The following is a 17,489-nucleotide window of genomic DNA, read 5'->3' as shown; positions in this document are numbered from 1 at the left end:
TAGTCACAGAGACTAAAGGAAAGGAAGAACAAATTTGTTGACTGCTGTATCCCATTTTGTTACCTTTTTTCCTATTATGCCTGCATGTTTTGTTCACACATTGTTGTACAGTGGAATTGAATGAAACTGTGATACAAGTGAATGGTTTAGCTGGCTATAAAACCATGTTTTACCCACTATTTTCTACATAAGGACATGCCTGTACCAATTCTGAAATGTGACAGCTTTTTTCCATTCATTTGATGTGTTTGAGCTTTTAATCTTGCCGTTTAATTATAAAGGACTTTTTGTATTAAATTTTCCTTGGTGTTAGGTATTTTTGTTATTTTACTTTTTCATAGAAACTTACCTCCCAGACTAAGGAACATTTATTGCTTTTGTCTGTTTCTTCTTCTGAGTCACTGTCTTCTTCAAAACACAAAAATATATATCAAATACAAAAAGTTGATACTTTTCACCAATTATATCAACAAACAAAGAAGTTTATACATGCCTATTTTTGTTTTCGTGGAGTAAAATACAAAAAAATAAATAATCAAATTACCTTTAGATATGGTTTTCTAGTTAGTTGATTGATTGTTGGTTGCAAGAGCCAAACACTAAGAACTAGACTCTATATGGAATAAACACAAGAAGCTTGGTTTCAATAGAATCATCAGTTTTATCAGAGAAGATTTAGAAAAAAAACATTTTTTTTTTGAGATAGACAATAGAATACAACAGATACCAAGTGATGGCAAAAGCTTCTTAAAGCCTAATAAATTAGAGGACATTAAAAGAGATCAACATCATTTATTCTCTAGTAAATAATTTATTTTGCATTTTTACCTTTGCAGCTATTTCATTTTGCAATTTTCTGATTTACTTGACATGCTTGATGTAGTTTAATAAGTAACGTTTCAACTTTTACATATTCACAAAGATTTATATTCAGGTTAGTTTCTGTTCATGAAAATAAAACGCTTGCAAAAATAGGTTGTTGATTAACAGTAGTTGTTAACAGTAGTCAATAAATGTCAATAGCCAAAGTGGCTAATAACTATTTGTTTGCTTAGCCACATTTTCATGTGATTAGCAACAACTTGTGTGTCACCGTTGAGGATCACGAAGTGATTTGAACCTGCTAGGGGGGTTTGGGGGCATGCCTCCCCCTTGAAAATTTTGGAAAATTAGATGTGAAATACTGCATTCTGAGGTTACATTATTGTAACTGGAAGTGTATATAAAATGTTTTTTTTTTCTCCAGGGCAGATGAAAAATTCTCCTTCACTTCAATAGATCAAAGTGCTGGATATATTGCAACTGTAGTTATGTATAATTTAAAATTATATCCAAGCTATGTTCTTTATGTTTCATTTTTGTTTGGTTAATAATAACAGTGAATGTATCCATTTTTCCTGAATTGTTGAATGATACAAACCAGTCTCTAAAAATTGAAGTGAGGTGAGTGTTTGCTCTGCGTTAAAAGCCTCACTGTAACTTTGAGATGAATATCAGCAATGAAAGCGCTGTTCCCATGCTTTTTTGATTTTTTTCTGTTCATATACTGATTTTGTGTCATGACGATGGGAAACCCGGTTACCATATTCGATTTCTTTTGTATTGCATTTAGTGAGTAAGTGATGTCTTCATAGAACGGAACATATCTTTCATAATATAAAATGAATAAACACCCATTTGAAATTATTCAACACTTTATTAAACTACAAAATTAACAAGGTCAGGTTCGTCGGCCATGTAAACTGGACCCCTGCTGTTGTTTCAATATTATCTACACAAATGTTTGTGTCAAAGTATCAATCAGTGGGTGGCCAGTTTATCGGCCATGTTAAAAACATTTAAAAGTAAAAGAAAACCCGATATCAGAAACAGATTTTTCCCACCCGGAATTTTAAGTGTGGAAGTTGGTTTTTTTCCGGATATGATTAAAAAGACTCGTTTTTGTGTTTGTGTTTGTTTTTGCAAATTACTTTTATTAACATCTTTTCAGCTAAATGTTTGTTTTCGAATCAACGCTTCTGGCTTAAAATTTGACAAAGATTTTTTTCCGTTCATATAAATTTCGTTCGCTAAAGTGACGATTGCAACTGAATTTTTATTAGCCACACAATAAAATCATTCGCCCATGGTGAGTGTAGCGACCTTTACCACTAACACAGAATCATACCACATCTCCTTATCTTATTTAGGGCAATTAAGGAGATAAATAAATTAAGTCACATACAGAATAGGGAAATTAAAATAAAGTGGAAATACTTGGATTTATCAGCAATTTGTATTTTTTTCTTTTGATCTAACTGTCTATTATTTTGTTGATCACAGACAGGACCTGATACTGTGAAGGTACTTTTATTTGTGGGGTACTAATTTTAGGGATTGGGATTTAAATTCTAAACGCAATGTAAAATTTCCATTTAAAATTAAAATGTAATTAAATCCATGAATACAAAAAACCATGAAACTTAGGATATTTGAAAATCCAAAAAGAGCGATACCAACAAATTAAAGTACCTTCACATTACTTGAATGTACTAGAAATTTGTACCAGTGCAGATATGGTCAATATGCAATAATTAATAAATCTCTTTGTAATAGTACTGACCATCGTCTTTTGATCTTTTCTGTGTGTCTTCATTCCATTTAATCCTGTGCATCATTAATCGACGGAATTTTCTTTGCTGTTTAGGACCTAGAAATAAGTACATAAGTCAGCATTCCATCATATTATGTTGTGATGTTACACTTTTGTTTCAGATAAGGGTGAAGGGTGGTACCTGTTTAAATGTTTAAATCTGTTGCATTTGTTTGCACCTGTCATAAGTCAGGAATCTGATGTTCAGTAGTGGTCGTTTGTTGATTTGGTTCTTGAGTTTCTCGTTTTTTTGTGGATTTGTTTATTTTTGTGGGTATAAATTTTCGTAGATTATAGAAATTTTGCATTTTCATGAATATTTGATTTCATGGTTTCGCCAATCTCTGCATACAAAGCCTATAAAAAAATTAAAATTTGTTGAACAATTAAATTTCAGGTTAACCTGTTCCCACAAAACCAACATTAATTGGTATCCAACGATTAACCCTTCCCTCCATAGAATTTTTTTTTTTTACATACTTGATTCGCATAGGATTGTTTCAATAAAAAAAAATCATCAGGCTTAAATTCTTAATGCATTGGGAAAACAAATATTTCATCCATGAAATTCCAGTCGTATATTTTCATGAATATCCTTTTTATATTAGATACAAATTTTTATTAAGTCTGATACAGATTTTTTGTAGGAGAATGTTTTAACTGATGCATTGCACAGGCGTCAAAAGGCGTCATTATGGAGTAAAGGGGGTGGCGTCAAAGGCGTCATTATGGAGGAAAGGGTTAATAATGAATCCACAGTAGTATGTTTAATATTATTTTATCTATTCTTTAATTTGATCTATTATACTATTATTTCATATACTCTTTATTCTTATATGACATTCTTTTTTTCGCATTGGAAATAAAGCCATGATCTTATTCCAATACAAAATAGGCTGCATGTGATTGACATATCAATTGAGATTTTAACGTCTGACATCTGTTGAACAACGCCAGAGATTAAAACGGACATTTTTGTAACTGTTGCTCATTAGAAAATTAAATAAAATCATTTTAAAATTAACTTTACATGTACTGGTATCAGTTCACATTTTTAATCCTGAAATGGTAGATTTTCCAAATCATTTGGCAGCCTAACAAAAGTGTAATGAGAGTCCCCTTTCGAAATACAAAAGTTCTAAATTTTCCTATTAGAATTTAATTATGCTCTTTGCTAATTTATACTTGGGTAGGCAAAACTGATAAATGTAGGAGGAGTTACAACAAGAGGCTCTCAAGAGCCTGAATCGCTAATTGTGTTTTTTTTGCTTCCATCTTTCATCAATGATTATTTTTGTTCTAAATGCTTTAGTTTCTAAGATATAAGCCAAAACTTCATTTGACTCCTTCCTTTGTTCTATTTTTAGCCATGGCGGCCATGTTTGTTGGTTGATCAAAAATTTGGATACAATTCATGAACTAGATTCCTAAACGAACATTCCTTTATAGTTAAGAAGTATTAGCTATATATATATAGAGGAGAAGATTTTTAAATGTTAGCAAACTTGATGAACAAATTTTGTAAAAGTGTCTTTAAAGGGCAATAATTCCTCAGTAGTTATACATACCTCCTTCTACCACTACAACATTACAATCTTTATGACACACAGCAATTCCTGTCATGAACAGCTGATTTGCATTTGCTTCTACTTTAAATTTCTTTGCTGGATTTTTCAAATCTTTTAATCTGAAAAATTCATTCATAAGTTTAATACATTTGATGAGGTAATATTATAAATATTCACCATATGTTTTGTTTGTCACAACAAAGTTAACTGAAAGCAGTTGACATTTCTGGGCCCGGTTGTCCAAAAGTGTCATTAAGCTTTATTTTACTATCAGGTATCCAACTGGATATGTCGGCAAAGTCCCCACAACTATTTTGGTGGGGCACGGACACAAATAACAAGAACTAATGTGAACATAGGTAATATATGTTCATGGTGTATCATTTAAAAAAAATTTACAACAGGAAATAATTAAGGTTGAAAGGTGCATAGAATATAATTTGTTGAAAGTTGCCTAGGTTATAATTTGCTGAAAGTTGTCTAGGGTATATTTTGCTGAAAGTTGCCTAGGGTATAATTTGTTGAAAGTTGCCTAGGGTATAATTTGTTGAAAGTTGCCTAGGTTATAATTTGCTGAAAGTTGCCTAGGGTATATTTTGCTGAAAGTTGCCTAGGGTATAATTTGCTGAAAGTTGCCTAGGGTATAATTTGCTGAAAGTTGCCTGGGTATATAATGTGCTGAAAGTTGCCTGGTATATAATGTGCAGAAAGTTGCTTAGGGTATAATTTGCAGAAAGTTACCTGGGGTGTAATTTGCAGAAATTGAATAGGGTATAATTTGCAGAAAGTTGCCTGGGGCATAATTTGCAGAAAGTTGCCTAGATTATAATTAGCAGAAAGTTGCCTAGGGTATGATAATGGTATCAGATAACATTTATTTAGTCTTACCTATATACAGAAACATGAACACCAAGCGTGGTATCTTCTTTTATTTTTCTCATTTTCTTTTCTCGTCGTTGCTCTGTTGTCAATTTTCTGGCTGCATTTGCCTCTTCGTGAGCTCTGTAAAATTTAAATTCAAATTTTAATAAAACTTTTCACAATTTGTCATTACAGAATAATCATGAGTAATTTCATTTATCATACAACAAAATGAGGTCTTGTTTTGTTCAATTTGTATTCTGAGACAGCCTTCAGGTTGGCATTAAGCAGTCATTACACTTTTTTCTTAGGTAAGGGTGAAGGTTGGTACCTATTAAAATGTTTAAAACCGCTGCATTTGTTTGTACCTGTCCTGTTCACAGAACTTGATAAAAATGTTCATACATCTTTGTCTCATTGATATATAAATGAAAACCAAAAATAATGCATTTATCTTTATTAATTTCTGAAATATCAATGATTGAATTCTTTCAAAATAGGTGAAAATTTGTATATTATAGGGTTATTGCATGAATATTGGGGAATATTGTCCCGAGTAGAATTTTATATTGCACGAGCTTGCGAGTGCAATATATGTTCTACGAGGGACAATATTCCCCAATATTCATGCAATAACCCTTTTATTGTATAGCAATATAATATTTGAAAGTAAAAAATTGGTTTAAACTAAGATTTAAACGTTGATGACGTCATGAATTTTGAAAATTTATTGCACTAGTGCAATATAAAAATTTATTGCACGCTAACTTTTGGTTACGTTCTGTGGGAAATATTATATTGCTATACAATAATATCAGATTATTACATGGCATTTTTCATATCGCATGTATTATCAGCCCTAGGTCCAATATCAGCCCAAGAGCCGCATGGCTCGAGGGCTGATATTGACCGAGGGCTGATAATACATGCGATATGAAAAATGACATGTTATGATCTTTTTATCATATGCTTCAACAAAGGAGAAAAATAACAAATTCATATATTGAATACAGATCCTTTCATGTGGTTCCCAAATTGAAGTTCAAAGAACGTCGGACCCCAAATTTAGTACATTCGATATGAAATCTTTCTATCATATGCATCAAAAGAAAAGAAAAACATTTTAATATGGACGAATCGACAAAAAAAAAAAATACTTTAACAATCTACATAATGAACACTGTTTGGAAAAGTCAAATTTTATAAAAGTTACTTTCTAAATTATGTTTGAAACTTTTAAAAATGCATTTATTTTGGGTTTTTTACACAATATACTTTCCACTATCCAAATAATTGTATTGTACACTACTTTGTGATGTTTTTCACTGAAAACGTAGCATTGAGGTGTATTTTCCGGAATTTGCCGAGTATTACCGGAATGCCATGCGATAACGTTACGGAAAGGCATGTGATAACGTTCGAAGCATGTGATAAACTTTTCATATCAGCCCGCTAAGCACCAATTCGAAAAATATGAAATTTACGTCAATTTTATGCTATTATCATACAGTAAAAATCATATGTTATTTAGTCTAAGTATATGATAAATATATTTATTACATTGGTTGCAATGAATTACATTGATTTCCCAGTTAGATAAAAACCGATAATTTCACATGTGAAATAAACGTGGTTATTTCACTCTCTGACGTCATACAACAATAGGCGTTGTCAAGACGTCGATAACGTCGGATCAAAACAAATTGTCAATGCGTAGGAAAAAGATATAGTTCCTTACATTTTCTTCATTAATTTCATAAAAAAAGCCATTTACCAATGTAATAAAAAGAATAACTAATCGCCGTATTTGAATATCAAAAATAAGACAACTCGTGACCGAACGACGCATGGATTAAACGAGTGCGCAGAACTTAAGAATACAAACTTCTGTCTTTTCTCCATCTGTGCTCTCACATGAGCTTCTATTTTTGTCGGGTCCTGTACTGCTTCAGTTCCTAATACCCTCATCAAGTTAGCCATCCGCACTGGAAAAAACCCATAAAATATCAATAACTAGCTATAGCCTACTACAAACATGTCCTGATTGATGGATTGATAATTAAGTTAGAGAAGGTCAACAAAAAATTTAGCAATATTTCCATTTGTAAAGGGGCATAACTCTAGAAAGATAAAAGGGATACCACCAAAATTCAAACTTGATCTGTGTTTTGTTTTAATAAAGATTCCTAATATTTGGTTGAGGCAAATTAAAGTTAGAGAATGGAAACCAATTTTGGATGTACGGACAGACAAGGCAAAACTTAATTACCCCTATCCTACAATTAGGAGCATAAAATATAAAGAGAATCGATAAAACCTTCAAAGTATGAAGGATACAGTTATACAAAGCCTGTTTTCTCCTTACCTTTTGGCTCTGGTGGAGGCAATAAACCAAGTCTGATTTTTTCTTGTTCCTCTTTTTGAGCTTCCTGTCTGTTTTGGCGACGTAATTTCTTTCTCTCCTTCTTTGTGAGGTAGACTGGAATTTCTGGCTCCTTATCAGGTTCAGCTAATGAAATGATATAAAACAGAAAATTAAATATAGATAATTCCTCCTGGTTCCAGGCTCAAATTTATCAAACAGCTTTACAGAGGTAGGAGAAAAGGTGGCCAATAAGTTAAACCAGATTCTACGACCCCTATCCTTTTTTCTTTTCCTCATTTTAAACTAAGTTAGTCAACCCCATATTCCTCCAGCACATTTATCTATCAGATGTATCGGTTGTTCTAAGAGATATTAGTTTATGATTCTGACAGGTCATTTCAATCATTGAACCCCCTTTTTGAGGTTAGAGGCTTTCATAGTAATGTGGAATATATACATTTTAGGAGCCACTGGCCTTTGTAAGTCTTCTATGAAGTCAATTTTCACTAGTACACATTTTTGTTTAGGGGTCAGCTAATACCCTCCTCCTGGTGCAGGATTTTCTCACTGCATTGAAGAACCGTTGATGGCCTTCGACTGTTTTCTGCTCTATGGTCGGGTTGTTGTCTCTTTGACATGTTCCCCATTTCCATTCTCAATTTTATATTTTATGTATTTATAAGTGTAATTACTGTCTATATAATCATTTATTGTTCTTTTGTAGAAATGACTTTTTCTATATATTTTTTCTTCATATAAACCCTATATATGAACATGAGATTGGTGCCGTGACCAAGATGTATGCTTGGAAATGCTTGCATGAGATAATTCTGTACATGTAAGTATAGTTTTTTGGGTTAACTTCTTATAATAGTGTAAATTTGTTTAAAAAGCCCTCACACATAAATACCTGTTTGCGATTCCGACAGATCATGTAAATTATTGTACCCCCTCCCCCACACTTCTCCATCCCTCACACATAAATACCTGGAGGTTTCATCTGTATGGGATGCTCTACTAGGTTTGTGATACCAGTTAAAGATTCCACAAGATTCTCTAAATCATTGTACCTGCCAAAAAATTTACAAATAAAAATATGGTTTTAGGAGGTATTTTTCTGTATTTGAAAACCAACACAGAAAAAAAGGTGGAAATTACCAATACTATTGTATCCAAGGACGTGAATGCTCCAGCTAAAGCTTGCTTAAATATTTGAAACTACTTTTTGAGAGCGGTTGATGAAAAATTACAAAAAAGTTTATAAAGGGGAATAACTCTAGAACAATAAGTGACTCACTGCCAAAATTCCACCTCTGTCCAAGAGTTTTGTTTCTTAGCACTGTGCATGACTTTCATAGAATTTAGACTGATGATTGTGAAAATAAACGTACTAATAATGTGACAATAAAATTATGTGTAAAACTAGATGTGTCAAGGTGACATGAATGGCCCCATCTCAAAAAGTTCAAAAATCTGCAATTTCACTAACACAAACATGATGGCAGTCTCACATATCAAAAATTAGCTCAAAATCTTGAGGTGAATAGAAAAATGTCTGTATAACTGTGAATTTCAACAATTTATCAAAGTCCAAAGCCCGTAATTTTAGCAAAAATAAGCAGAGCGGAACGAAACTTAAACTTGATCTATAACTCATCATGGTTAACTGACATACCAAAAAATCAGCCCAATATCTGAAGACGTTTAGAAAAAAACTCTTTATAATGTTTTTTTGTGGAATGACAGAATGACAGAATTACGGAATGACAGAATTACGTAATGACTGAATTACGGACAAGGATAAAACTATATGGCACAGACAACTTCTTTGCGGGGCCATAAAAAAATACTTATAATGTGACAGTAAATTATATGTGTAATAAAACTTACGTGTGTGAAGGTAAAATATATGTATCCCACCATTCTATGTCTGGTATTTCTCCTTCACCCTGATAAAAAAAAGAAAAAGTGTCTATCAAAAGGCAATGCATTTGATAAATGAAAAGAAGAATTCAAAGTAACTGGAGCATGACTTAAAAGAGGCAGAGTCTCATATTTCCCATAAAAATTAAGGCAACAATAAACTATAAATCATTGCTACTTCTTCATTCATAATAAGCAAAAGTAACAAGTCAGTGAAGGCCTCAGACCACAATTAATTCCCTTTGTTTGTGGTCTAGGAATATAGTTTCAAATTATTATATGGGGTATTTCTTCCTAAGTAATCTGTCTACTGTTTTCTTTGAAATGTTTACTATTTGAGTGGTCCTATAAGTTGGTGCAAGAAAATTGGTACCGTTAATTTTGAAGTTGACTTACGAATATGCTGTCACTATATATATATATAGTTGGTGCAAGAAAATTGGTACCGTTAATTTTATTGCATATATATTGAAATAAGTAAAACATGTGGAAAAAATCTATTGTTGGAAGTGAAAGTAGTGATTTGGCCAAAATGAAAGTATGGTAGAAATAAGCCTTCGTCATTTACTCAAGATTTAAATCCTACCATTGGCATGTTAACATGGCTCTCAAAAGAAAAAGCACTGATGGATTGTCATGGGACAAGCATATTTTATTCACATAATGATGGTCTATTAGCAGTTAAATTCATTTTCTGTTTGACACAGTGCAAATATTTTAATTCAATTTTACTTTTACCAAAATAAGCATTGCAACAATTGGGAGGAATAATTGTGTTCTGAGGCCTGAAGCAGTGAAAATGCTGAGGTGTGTGGGTAGTGATTTCATGTCATAAATGATTTACCAAATCTTCTTTTTAATCATATGAGTAGCTTTTCTCTCAGAGAATATTTTAACTTTCCCCTATGCTTGAGATTCATTACCATACTATTCTATATATATATATATAGTGACAGCATATTCGTAAGTCAACTTCAAATTTTAATTTCATATTCATTTTCTTCAACTGTGGATTGAGGAAAACTTGCATTTTTATAAATATTTGATATTGTGGTGTTAGCCAATCTCTGTATACAAAGCCTACAGAAACTTTGTAATTTGTTGAACATTTATATTATTGGTTCACCAGTTACCGTGAAGAATTATGATGAATCCACAGTATTTCTAAAATTATCACTATGTAAAAATTATTTCCCCATAAAACTTTTCGAGCCTTCTTACTCATATTCACTTTTAACTATACTAGATTCTTATTTTACTTTCACTTTCTATTTATATCTCTAACGTCGTCATACCAACCTTTATTGTTATGTTACATTCAGCGAACCACACAGCCGCAAAATTTGTACTTCACTGTTTGATTTCATGTGTAATATTGTCCTGAAGACGCCGCCCTTGTTGGCGAAACATGTCGACCAGAATAAACTCTTACCATGCGGTAATTGATGGGTGTTGTTGTCTTTGTTATCGTTTCATATTCATTAAGATAACTTGGTTTTAGGTCAAATAATGTTGAGATCAGGCATGGGGTAATCGTAATCAGTAATCGTAATCAGCTGTAATCGATTACATTTTGCAGTGAAATCCTATGTAATCAGTAATCATGTCATTTCTGATTACAAGTAATCGTAATGTAATCGATTACATGGCAAAAAAGAGGTGTAATCATGATTACTTTTAGATTACTTTAAGATTACATTCATAAGATTACTTGATGATTACAAATCTTGTATAAATATGAAAATAGTTTTGGATAGACAAGATGAAAATAAGAAAATGTAAAGCTTGAATGAAAAATCATGAAACTAGTAATCACAATGATGGGACCTTGTTTAATGTGATCATCTATATAACAAATTTTTATAACCAAGTGTTTTATTTTGTTTTAACAGTTTACAAAAAGAAATTTACTGTCCAATATTTCTTTGTGAAATTGAGCTCTTATGATACAAGAATATGCCTTGAAAGCATTTGTTTTCCTTGATTGAAAACTTCTGATATTAACTCCAATTTCATATTAGTTTACCCAATATTTTTACATAAATACATTGAAATTCAAATGCAGAAAACATTTAGTTCCTATTTGACTTTGATGGTCGGCATAAATATATAAGCCCACTTAATTCAAAATGGAAGTTAAAACCAGGTTTCATTTATTGACAAAATTGAATGAATTTTATTTTCCATAAATTCGTGTATGATATGTGCTTTCTTATTTTTATTCTTTATTAACTTTATTAGCCTTAAGGCTCACCAGTATAAACAAGTACATTTTGTACATGTACAGTGTATATGTTCCAGACCGTATGAGTATTTGGACCGTACGCGTACGGTCTGACTAATATTAAAATGTTGGTCAAGTTTATTAGTTACAAATGCATAAAGCAGATCAACATAACTTAACTATCAAATTAATCTAAAAAAGTTCAATTGTTATTGAAACAAAAACTTTATATTTTAACTTTTTTTAAATTCACGCTAATTAAATCTGTTAGTCTCTTGTATTAAGCATGTCGATCAGTAATACATTAATTGAATTATGATCACTGAAATTGAAGATATCGGAAGTAAACATAATGTTGGAGGTCAATTGTTTTAGAATATTTAGCAACTTTACCAAAAAATGCAAATGCAAAGGAACATGCATGAACTGCATACATGAAAATGTAAAAAAATATTACATTACTTGAATTGTGTCACCTTGGGCGAGAGTACCAAAATGGGATTCAGATATAAAATTAAACAAATACTTAATTTCAATTGTTCGTTTGTTCATTTTATCTATCTATAATTGTAATAAATTATCAATAACAATTTGTAAAACTAAAAATAAAGATTGTGATAAATGCTTGTTTCAATTTAACCCATATGATCAAATAACATGTATGGTCAGCTCGTACTGGACCGTACGCGTATACTCATACGGTCCGACTGTACGCGTATGGTCGGACCGTACGAGTATACGTATACGGTCCGGACCGTACGCGTACGGTCCAAATACTCATATGGTCTGGAACATATACATATGGCATAAATATTGCAAACAATATGCATAGTAAACAATAGGTGACGTCAGAAGTTTCATCAATACAATAAACTGTTGCTTAATATAAAGAGAAATGTATAATCTTTCCTAAGTTACAAAACTGTTCTGTGTTTTCACCTGACAATAATTCTATTAATTTCAATTAGATCAAGTGTTAAAAATTTTCAAACAAATAATGACAATCAACCACTTTTAACTTTATTTATATCGTTATTAAGACAATAAAATTTTAATACCCAAGCCCACCCATTTGTTTGTTTAAAAAAATGGAAGTAGATTAACACCTGTAAAAACATTAATGGATGTGTCAATTATGTCCCAACAGACAATAAAACAATACTTAATTAAGTTTTCCTTATTTTCAGTTTTTTTGTTAATTAGGCAGTTGGTTACAATTTGTAGTTAAAAATAAAGTTACATCTTTTACATAGAGAAAGAACACTTGTCTATAGCTATTTTTAACAAATTACACATGTTACACTGTAACTGTAACTGTCTTGTCTATAAATTCTTTTAAAAGATGAATAAATTAAGGCTTTTAAAAAAAATCACCAAAATAAGCGGATAAAAAGTTATAAAAAACTTTGATATAGCAATATACAATGTAATCATAAGTAATCTAAAGTAATCATGATTACAATAAAGAAAAGTAATCTAATGTAATCGATTACATATGAAATAGGGTGTAATTGTAATGTAATTGATTACATTTTATTAGCAAAGTAATTGTAATTTAATCGATAACATTTTAAAGTAATCGACCCCATCCCTGGTTGAGATTAGATATTGATCACTATATTACTTTTGAGCTTAGTATTATTTTTCATTGAAACTTCACGGTGTATAATGGTAACAGACTTATTGGCTTTTTTTCTGCATTTTCAGCCATGTGTCCTGTTTGGTGTAGAGTTGTTCGTAAGCCATGAGTGGTACCAAAACAAAATGAAAAATATTGCAAACTTAAACATTGGTGCCTTCAGTAATCATACAAACACAAACAAATTACGATTTCTTCATGTTCTTATTGTCCATGTGGCTCTATGTGTGTCATGCTGTCTTGAATTAAAATGTGATAAGTTAACCTATAATTGTGGAAATGCCAAAAAAAACACCCTTCAATAAGTCGTTTACCATTCTGCATTGTGAACTTACCAATTCTTTCTTTGGAGCTATTGTTGCTAATTTTGCTGCTGATGCAATGCCAGTTCTTTTTGCTGTATAAGCAATTTCATTCTGCAATCTTTCTAGTTGTGCCTGTAATGTAATTATCAAAGTTATTTGTCTTTTCATTATATATAATGATATAATTATATATATTGATATAATTTAAAATCTCCTTTTGTTTCAATTTTTTTTGGTAACTTAAAAGTGAAAGAAGCAGTGATATATCAAAAAAGTATATATTGGCTAGCTCACAAACCTTTTCATTGCTGAATTTTACTTTTCACTTAAAGTCTAATAGAATTATAATTGGTCTGACACTATATATAGATAGCTAGATACAAATTTTTCAAAAGTATAAATTGGCTAGCTCACAAACCTTTTCATTGCTGAATTTTACTTTTCACTTAAAGTCTAATAGAATTATAATTGGTCTGACACTATATATAGATAGCTAGATACAAATTTTTCAAAAGTATAAATTGGCTAGCTCACAAACCTTTTCATTGCTGAATTTTACTTTTCACTTAAAGTCTAATAGAATTATAATTGGTCTGACACTATATATAGATAGCTAGATACAAATTTTTCTGATTTCAATAATCCACACTGAAACACCAGTGGGCCTCATATTAATTTAACAGTTTAATTTATATGAAAGGAATCCATAATTATCTATGTTGTTGCACTGTTTGCAATTTTTAGATTTTATTTTATTTATAATTTTTATTACAATTTTGATCTTTTGGTTGTATAACACAGACAAAGTAAGTGAGAAAATAGGCTTCTGTTAGATTTTATTGTAACATTAGTTCTATTTCTTTAAATTTAAGTTTAGTTAAATCCATTTCATTTGAAAACTTTGGTGGCTAATTATCTCACTGAAAATTCATACCACATCTTCTTATTTATATTTTCTAGATTTTTTGTTGACAGCTAGAAGTCAAAATGAAAGTAGAGAAACATCCTACTTACTTTTGTCCTTAATCTTTGTGCCACTTGCTCAAACTTTCCTTTCTCATGAAATTTAAATCCTCTTTTGGGTCTCTGTGCAGCTTTCACACTGTAAGTAATAGAGAGAAAATACTAAAACAGAGTTTACTGACATATTCCTGACTTGGTTACTAAGTTGGTACAGGCATTTTCTTATGTAGAAATGTGAAAATGTAAACTATGAAAACATACAATTAACAGAGTCTTGCCAGTTTCAGTCCTTCATGGACCTTCTTCAGAGGAGCTTTATTGTAAAGTTTAATTATACATTTATCATTGTTGCATCTTAACTTATTGGCCAAAATAATATTTTGTTCAGAAATTATTTATTGCTGATGTCTATGTTGACCTCTGGATGTCTTTTGTTGTGTTGTGTCGTTGGGTTGCTGTCTCATTTAAATACTAAACATCTACTTTTATAAATACATACTCAACTCTAGGATCAAAGAAGTTGCCCTCTGTTATTTCCTCTGGAGGTTTCTCAAGAATTCCCTTAAAATCTTTGATTTTCTTTGCCCTGATGTTTGCCTGTGAAAATAGAACATATTTTGTATTACAATAATTTGCTACTATCAATCTTTGGTTTTACAGTCACAAATTTTTAATACTTAGAAATCAAATAAGCAATTGCTAAAATAAACTCTGCATTTTGTTGTAAAAGAGAAATATCTATAGACAGATGAATTATAAATAGTTGACACAGGAATATGTCTTGACGTCAGCATAAAATTAGATTAAGAAAATCTGACAGACATCAACATTTCTTATAATTGGTTCAAAGTTACTGGACCATGCAACTTTAAAGAAAATATCACTGATCTATCACAACTATCAAACTAACTTAAGGAGACAACTTTAAAATGGTTGACGTCTCCAAATCGGCACCACCGCCATTATAAGTCTCGCTTTCCTCAATTTTCATTGCAGGCAATACAAAAATTACACTAAAATTGAGATTGGAAATGGGATATATGTCAGGGAGACAACAACACAATCAAAGAGCAGAAAACACAACGAGTTCACCAATTGGTCTTCAATACAGTGGGGGCGGGCTTCAGCTACAGTAAGCACAGCACAGCTCAGTGGATGTCAATGTGCAGCATCAGCTACAATAAGCACAGCACAGCTCAGTGGATGTCAATGTGCAAAGTTCAAAGTATTTATTTTTACCCTTAGTGTTGGCGTGTGTTGTGTAAGCTGTATAACTTCTCCTGTAAACTTACCCTTAGTGTTAGTGTGTGTTGTGTAAGCTGTATAAATTCTCCTGTAAACTTACCCTTAGTGTTGGTGTGTGTTGTGTAAGCTGGATAACTTCTCCTGTAAACTTACCCTTAGTGTTGGCGCGTGTTGTGTAAGCTGTATAACTTCTCCTGTAAACTTACCCTTAGTGTTGGTGCGTGTTGTGTAAGCTGGATAACTTCTCCTGTAAACTTACCCTTAGTGTTGGCGTGTGTTGTGTAAGCTGTATAACTTCTCCTGTAAACTTACCCTTAGTGTTGGCGTGTGTTGTGTAAGCTGTATAACTTCTCCTGTAAACTTACCCTTAGTGTTGGTGTGTGTTGTGTAAGCTGGATAACTTCTCCTGTAAACTTACCCTTAGTGTTGGTGTGTGTTGTGTAAGCTGTATAACTTCTCCTGTAAACTTACCCTTAGTGTTGGTGTGTGTTGTGTAAGCTGGATAACTTCTCCTGTAAACTTACCCTTAGTGTTGGTGTGTGTTGTGTAAGCTGTATAACTTCTCCTGTGGCTGAGTCAATGGTTCTTCCTTCTCTGTCTAAAATCAGTGGTGGGGGACTGAAATACAAAGAAAAAGACAAACATACATCTATATCAGTTAAAAATTAAATAAATGTATTTTATTCAGTGTCATCTCCTATTGACCATATATCCATGTAAGGTCGCAATCACATAAAAGTATTTTATTCAGTGTCATCTCCTATTGACCATATATCCATGTAAGGTCACAATCACATAAAAGTATTTTTTATTCAGCACTTAAAAACCACCCTCATGCATACAAATCAATGATCAACAAAAGTTGTGATCAAATATGATTACGGTAACATTCCAATGACTAGTAATGTGTGGAAATTTTGTCATATGCAATGCAGCATTATATGTATATTTTAAGATTATCAAAGAGAGGGTGTTACAGTGACAACCTCATTTAAAGGTGACAGCTTCTAATTTTAGGGAAAAGTCTATAGATTTAAATTGAAAGCAGCCATTGTGATCTAAACTTATAATTATAAATTTTATTAACTTACTTTGCTAAACCACCAGGCACACTTTTTCTGAAATGAAAAGAAAAACCAATAAATATTACAACTATAAAAACAAACTAGTTTATACATTTTGTATATTAAGGAGGTAGACCTAGGTTAAGGGAAATAACTCTTAAATCATCAGTACGTTTGTGTCAACCATTTTCATAAATATATTCTAAGCTTCTAGGTTACATAGATTATTTCCAATCTGTTTCAGGTAAATGCTTAAAAAACATTGATGAAACTTGACTTTAACAAACACATAAGTGATTTAAAGAGTTATCTCCCTGAACCTTAAATTCCAATGTTTACTCAATTTTCTAAGGTACTTGAATGTTAAATTCTTATTATAAATAAAAAGAAATGATTTTTAAAATCTTTAGATTAGGCACACGAGTTACCCAAGCCACTGTGGATTAATTCATTTTTCTTTAGTTTTCATTTTTGTGGATTTTTGATTACATGCATGGTTTTGCAAATATATGGTACAATCCTATAGAAAACACTTAGTTTGTTGAACATTTGAATTCATGGTTCACATGAAAATAAGTATCCAACAAACAATAAGGGAGCTACCATTTAATTTTTAGGGGGGGGGGGGTATCTAGGATGAAAAATTGTGTCCTGTCTTTTTTCTGTTTTCTGTTTTCAAGGATATACATATACATGCATA

At 31.6% G+C, this 17,489-nt stretch overlaps 1 protein-coding gene across 1 annotated transcript in view; it reads right to left on the bottom strand.

The window, feature by feature from the left end:
- LOC139495091 (U4/U6 small nuclear ribonucleoprotein Prp3-like) overlaps positions 1-17,489 on the bottom strand; it is a 32,310-nt gene that overhangs the window by 1,916 nt on the left and 12,905 nt on the right. The window contains exons 7-19 of the mRNA XM_071283242.1: positions 16,817-16,843; positions 16,250-16,343; positions 14,980-15,077; positions 14,532-14,619; positions 13,548-13,649; positions 9,317-9,375; positions 8,414-8,496; positions 7,427-7,570; positions 6,947-7,046; positions 5,089-5,202; positions 4,201-4,319; positions 2,603-2,689; positions 350-408 (exon numbers count right to left, since the gene is read on the bottom strand). Coding sequence (XP_071139343.1) covers positions 350-408; positions 2,603-2,689; positions 4,201-4,319; positions 5,089-5,202; positions 6,947-7,046; positions 7,427-7,570; positions 8,414-8,496; positions 9,317-9,375; positions 13,548-13,649; positions 14,532-14,619; positions 14,980-15,077; positions 16,250-16,343; positions 16,817-16,843 — 1,174 coding nt within the window. The remainder of the gene's footprint in view (positions 1-349; positions 409-2,602; positions 2,690-4,200; positions 4,320-5,088; positions 5,203-6,946; positions 7,047-7,426; positions 7,571-8,413; positions 8,497-9,316; positions 9,376-13,547; positions 13,650-14,531; positions 14,620-14,979; positions 15,078-16,249; positions 16,344-16,816; positions 16,844-17,489) is intronic.

The sequence above is a fragment of the Mytilus edulis genome, chromosome 11, assembly GCF_963676685.1.
Source record: "Mytilus edulis chromosome 11, xbMytEdul2.2, whole genome shotgun sequence".
Taxonomy (NCBI): domain Eukaryota; kingdom Metazoa; phylum Mollusca; class Bivalvia; order Mytilida; family Mytilidae; genus Mytilus; species Mytilus edulis.
This window is presented reverse-complemented; position numbering and strand designations above follow the sequence as displayed.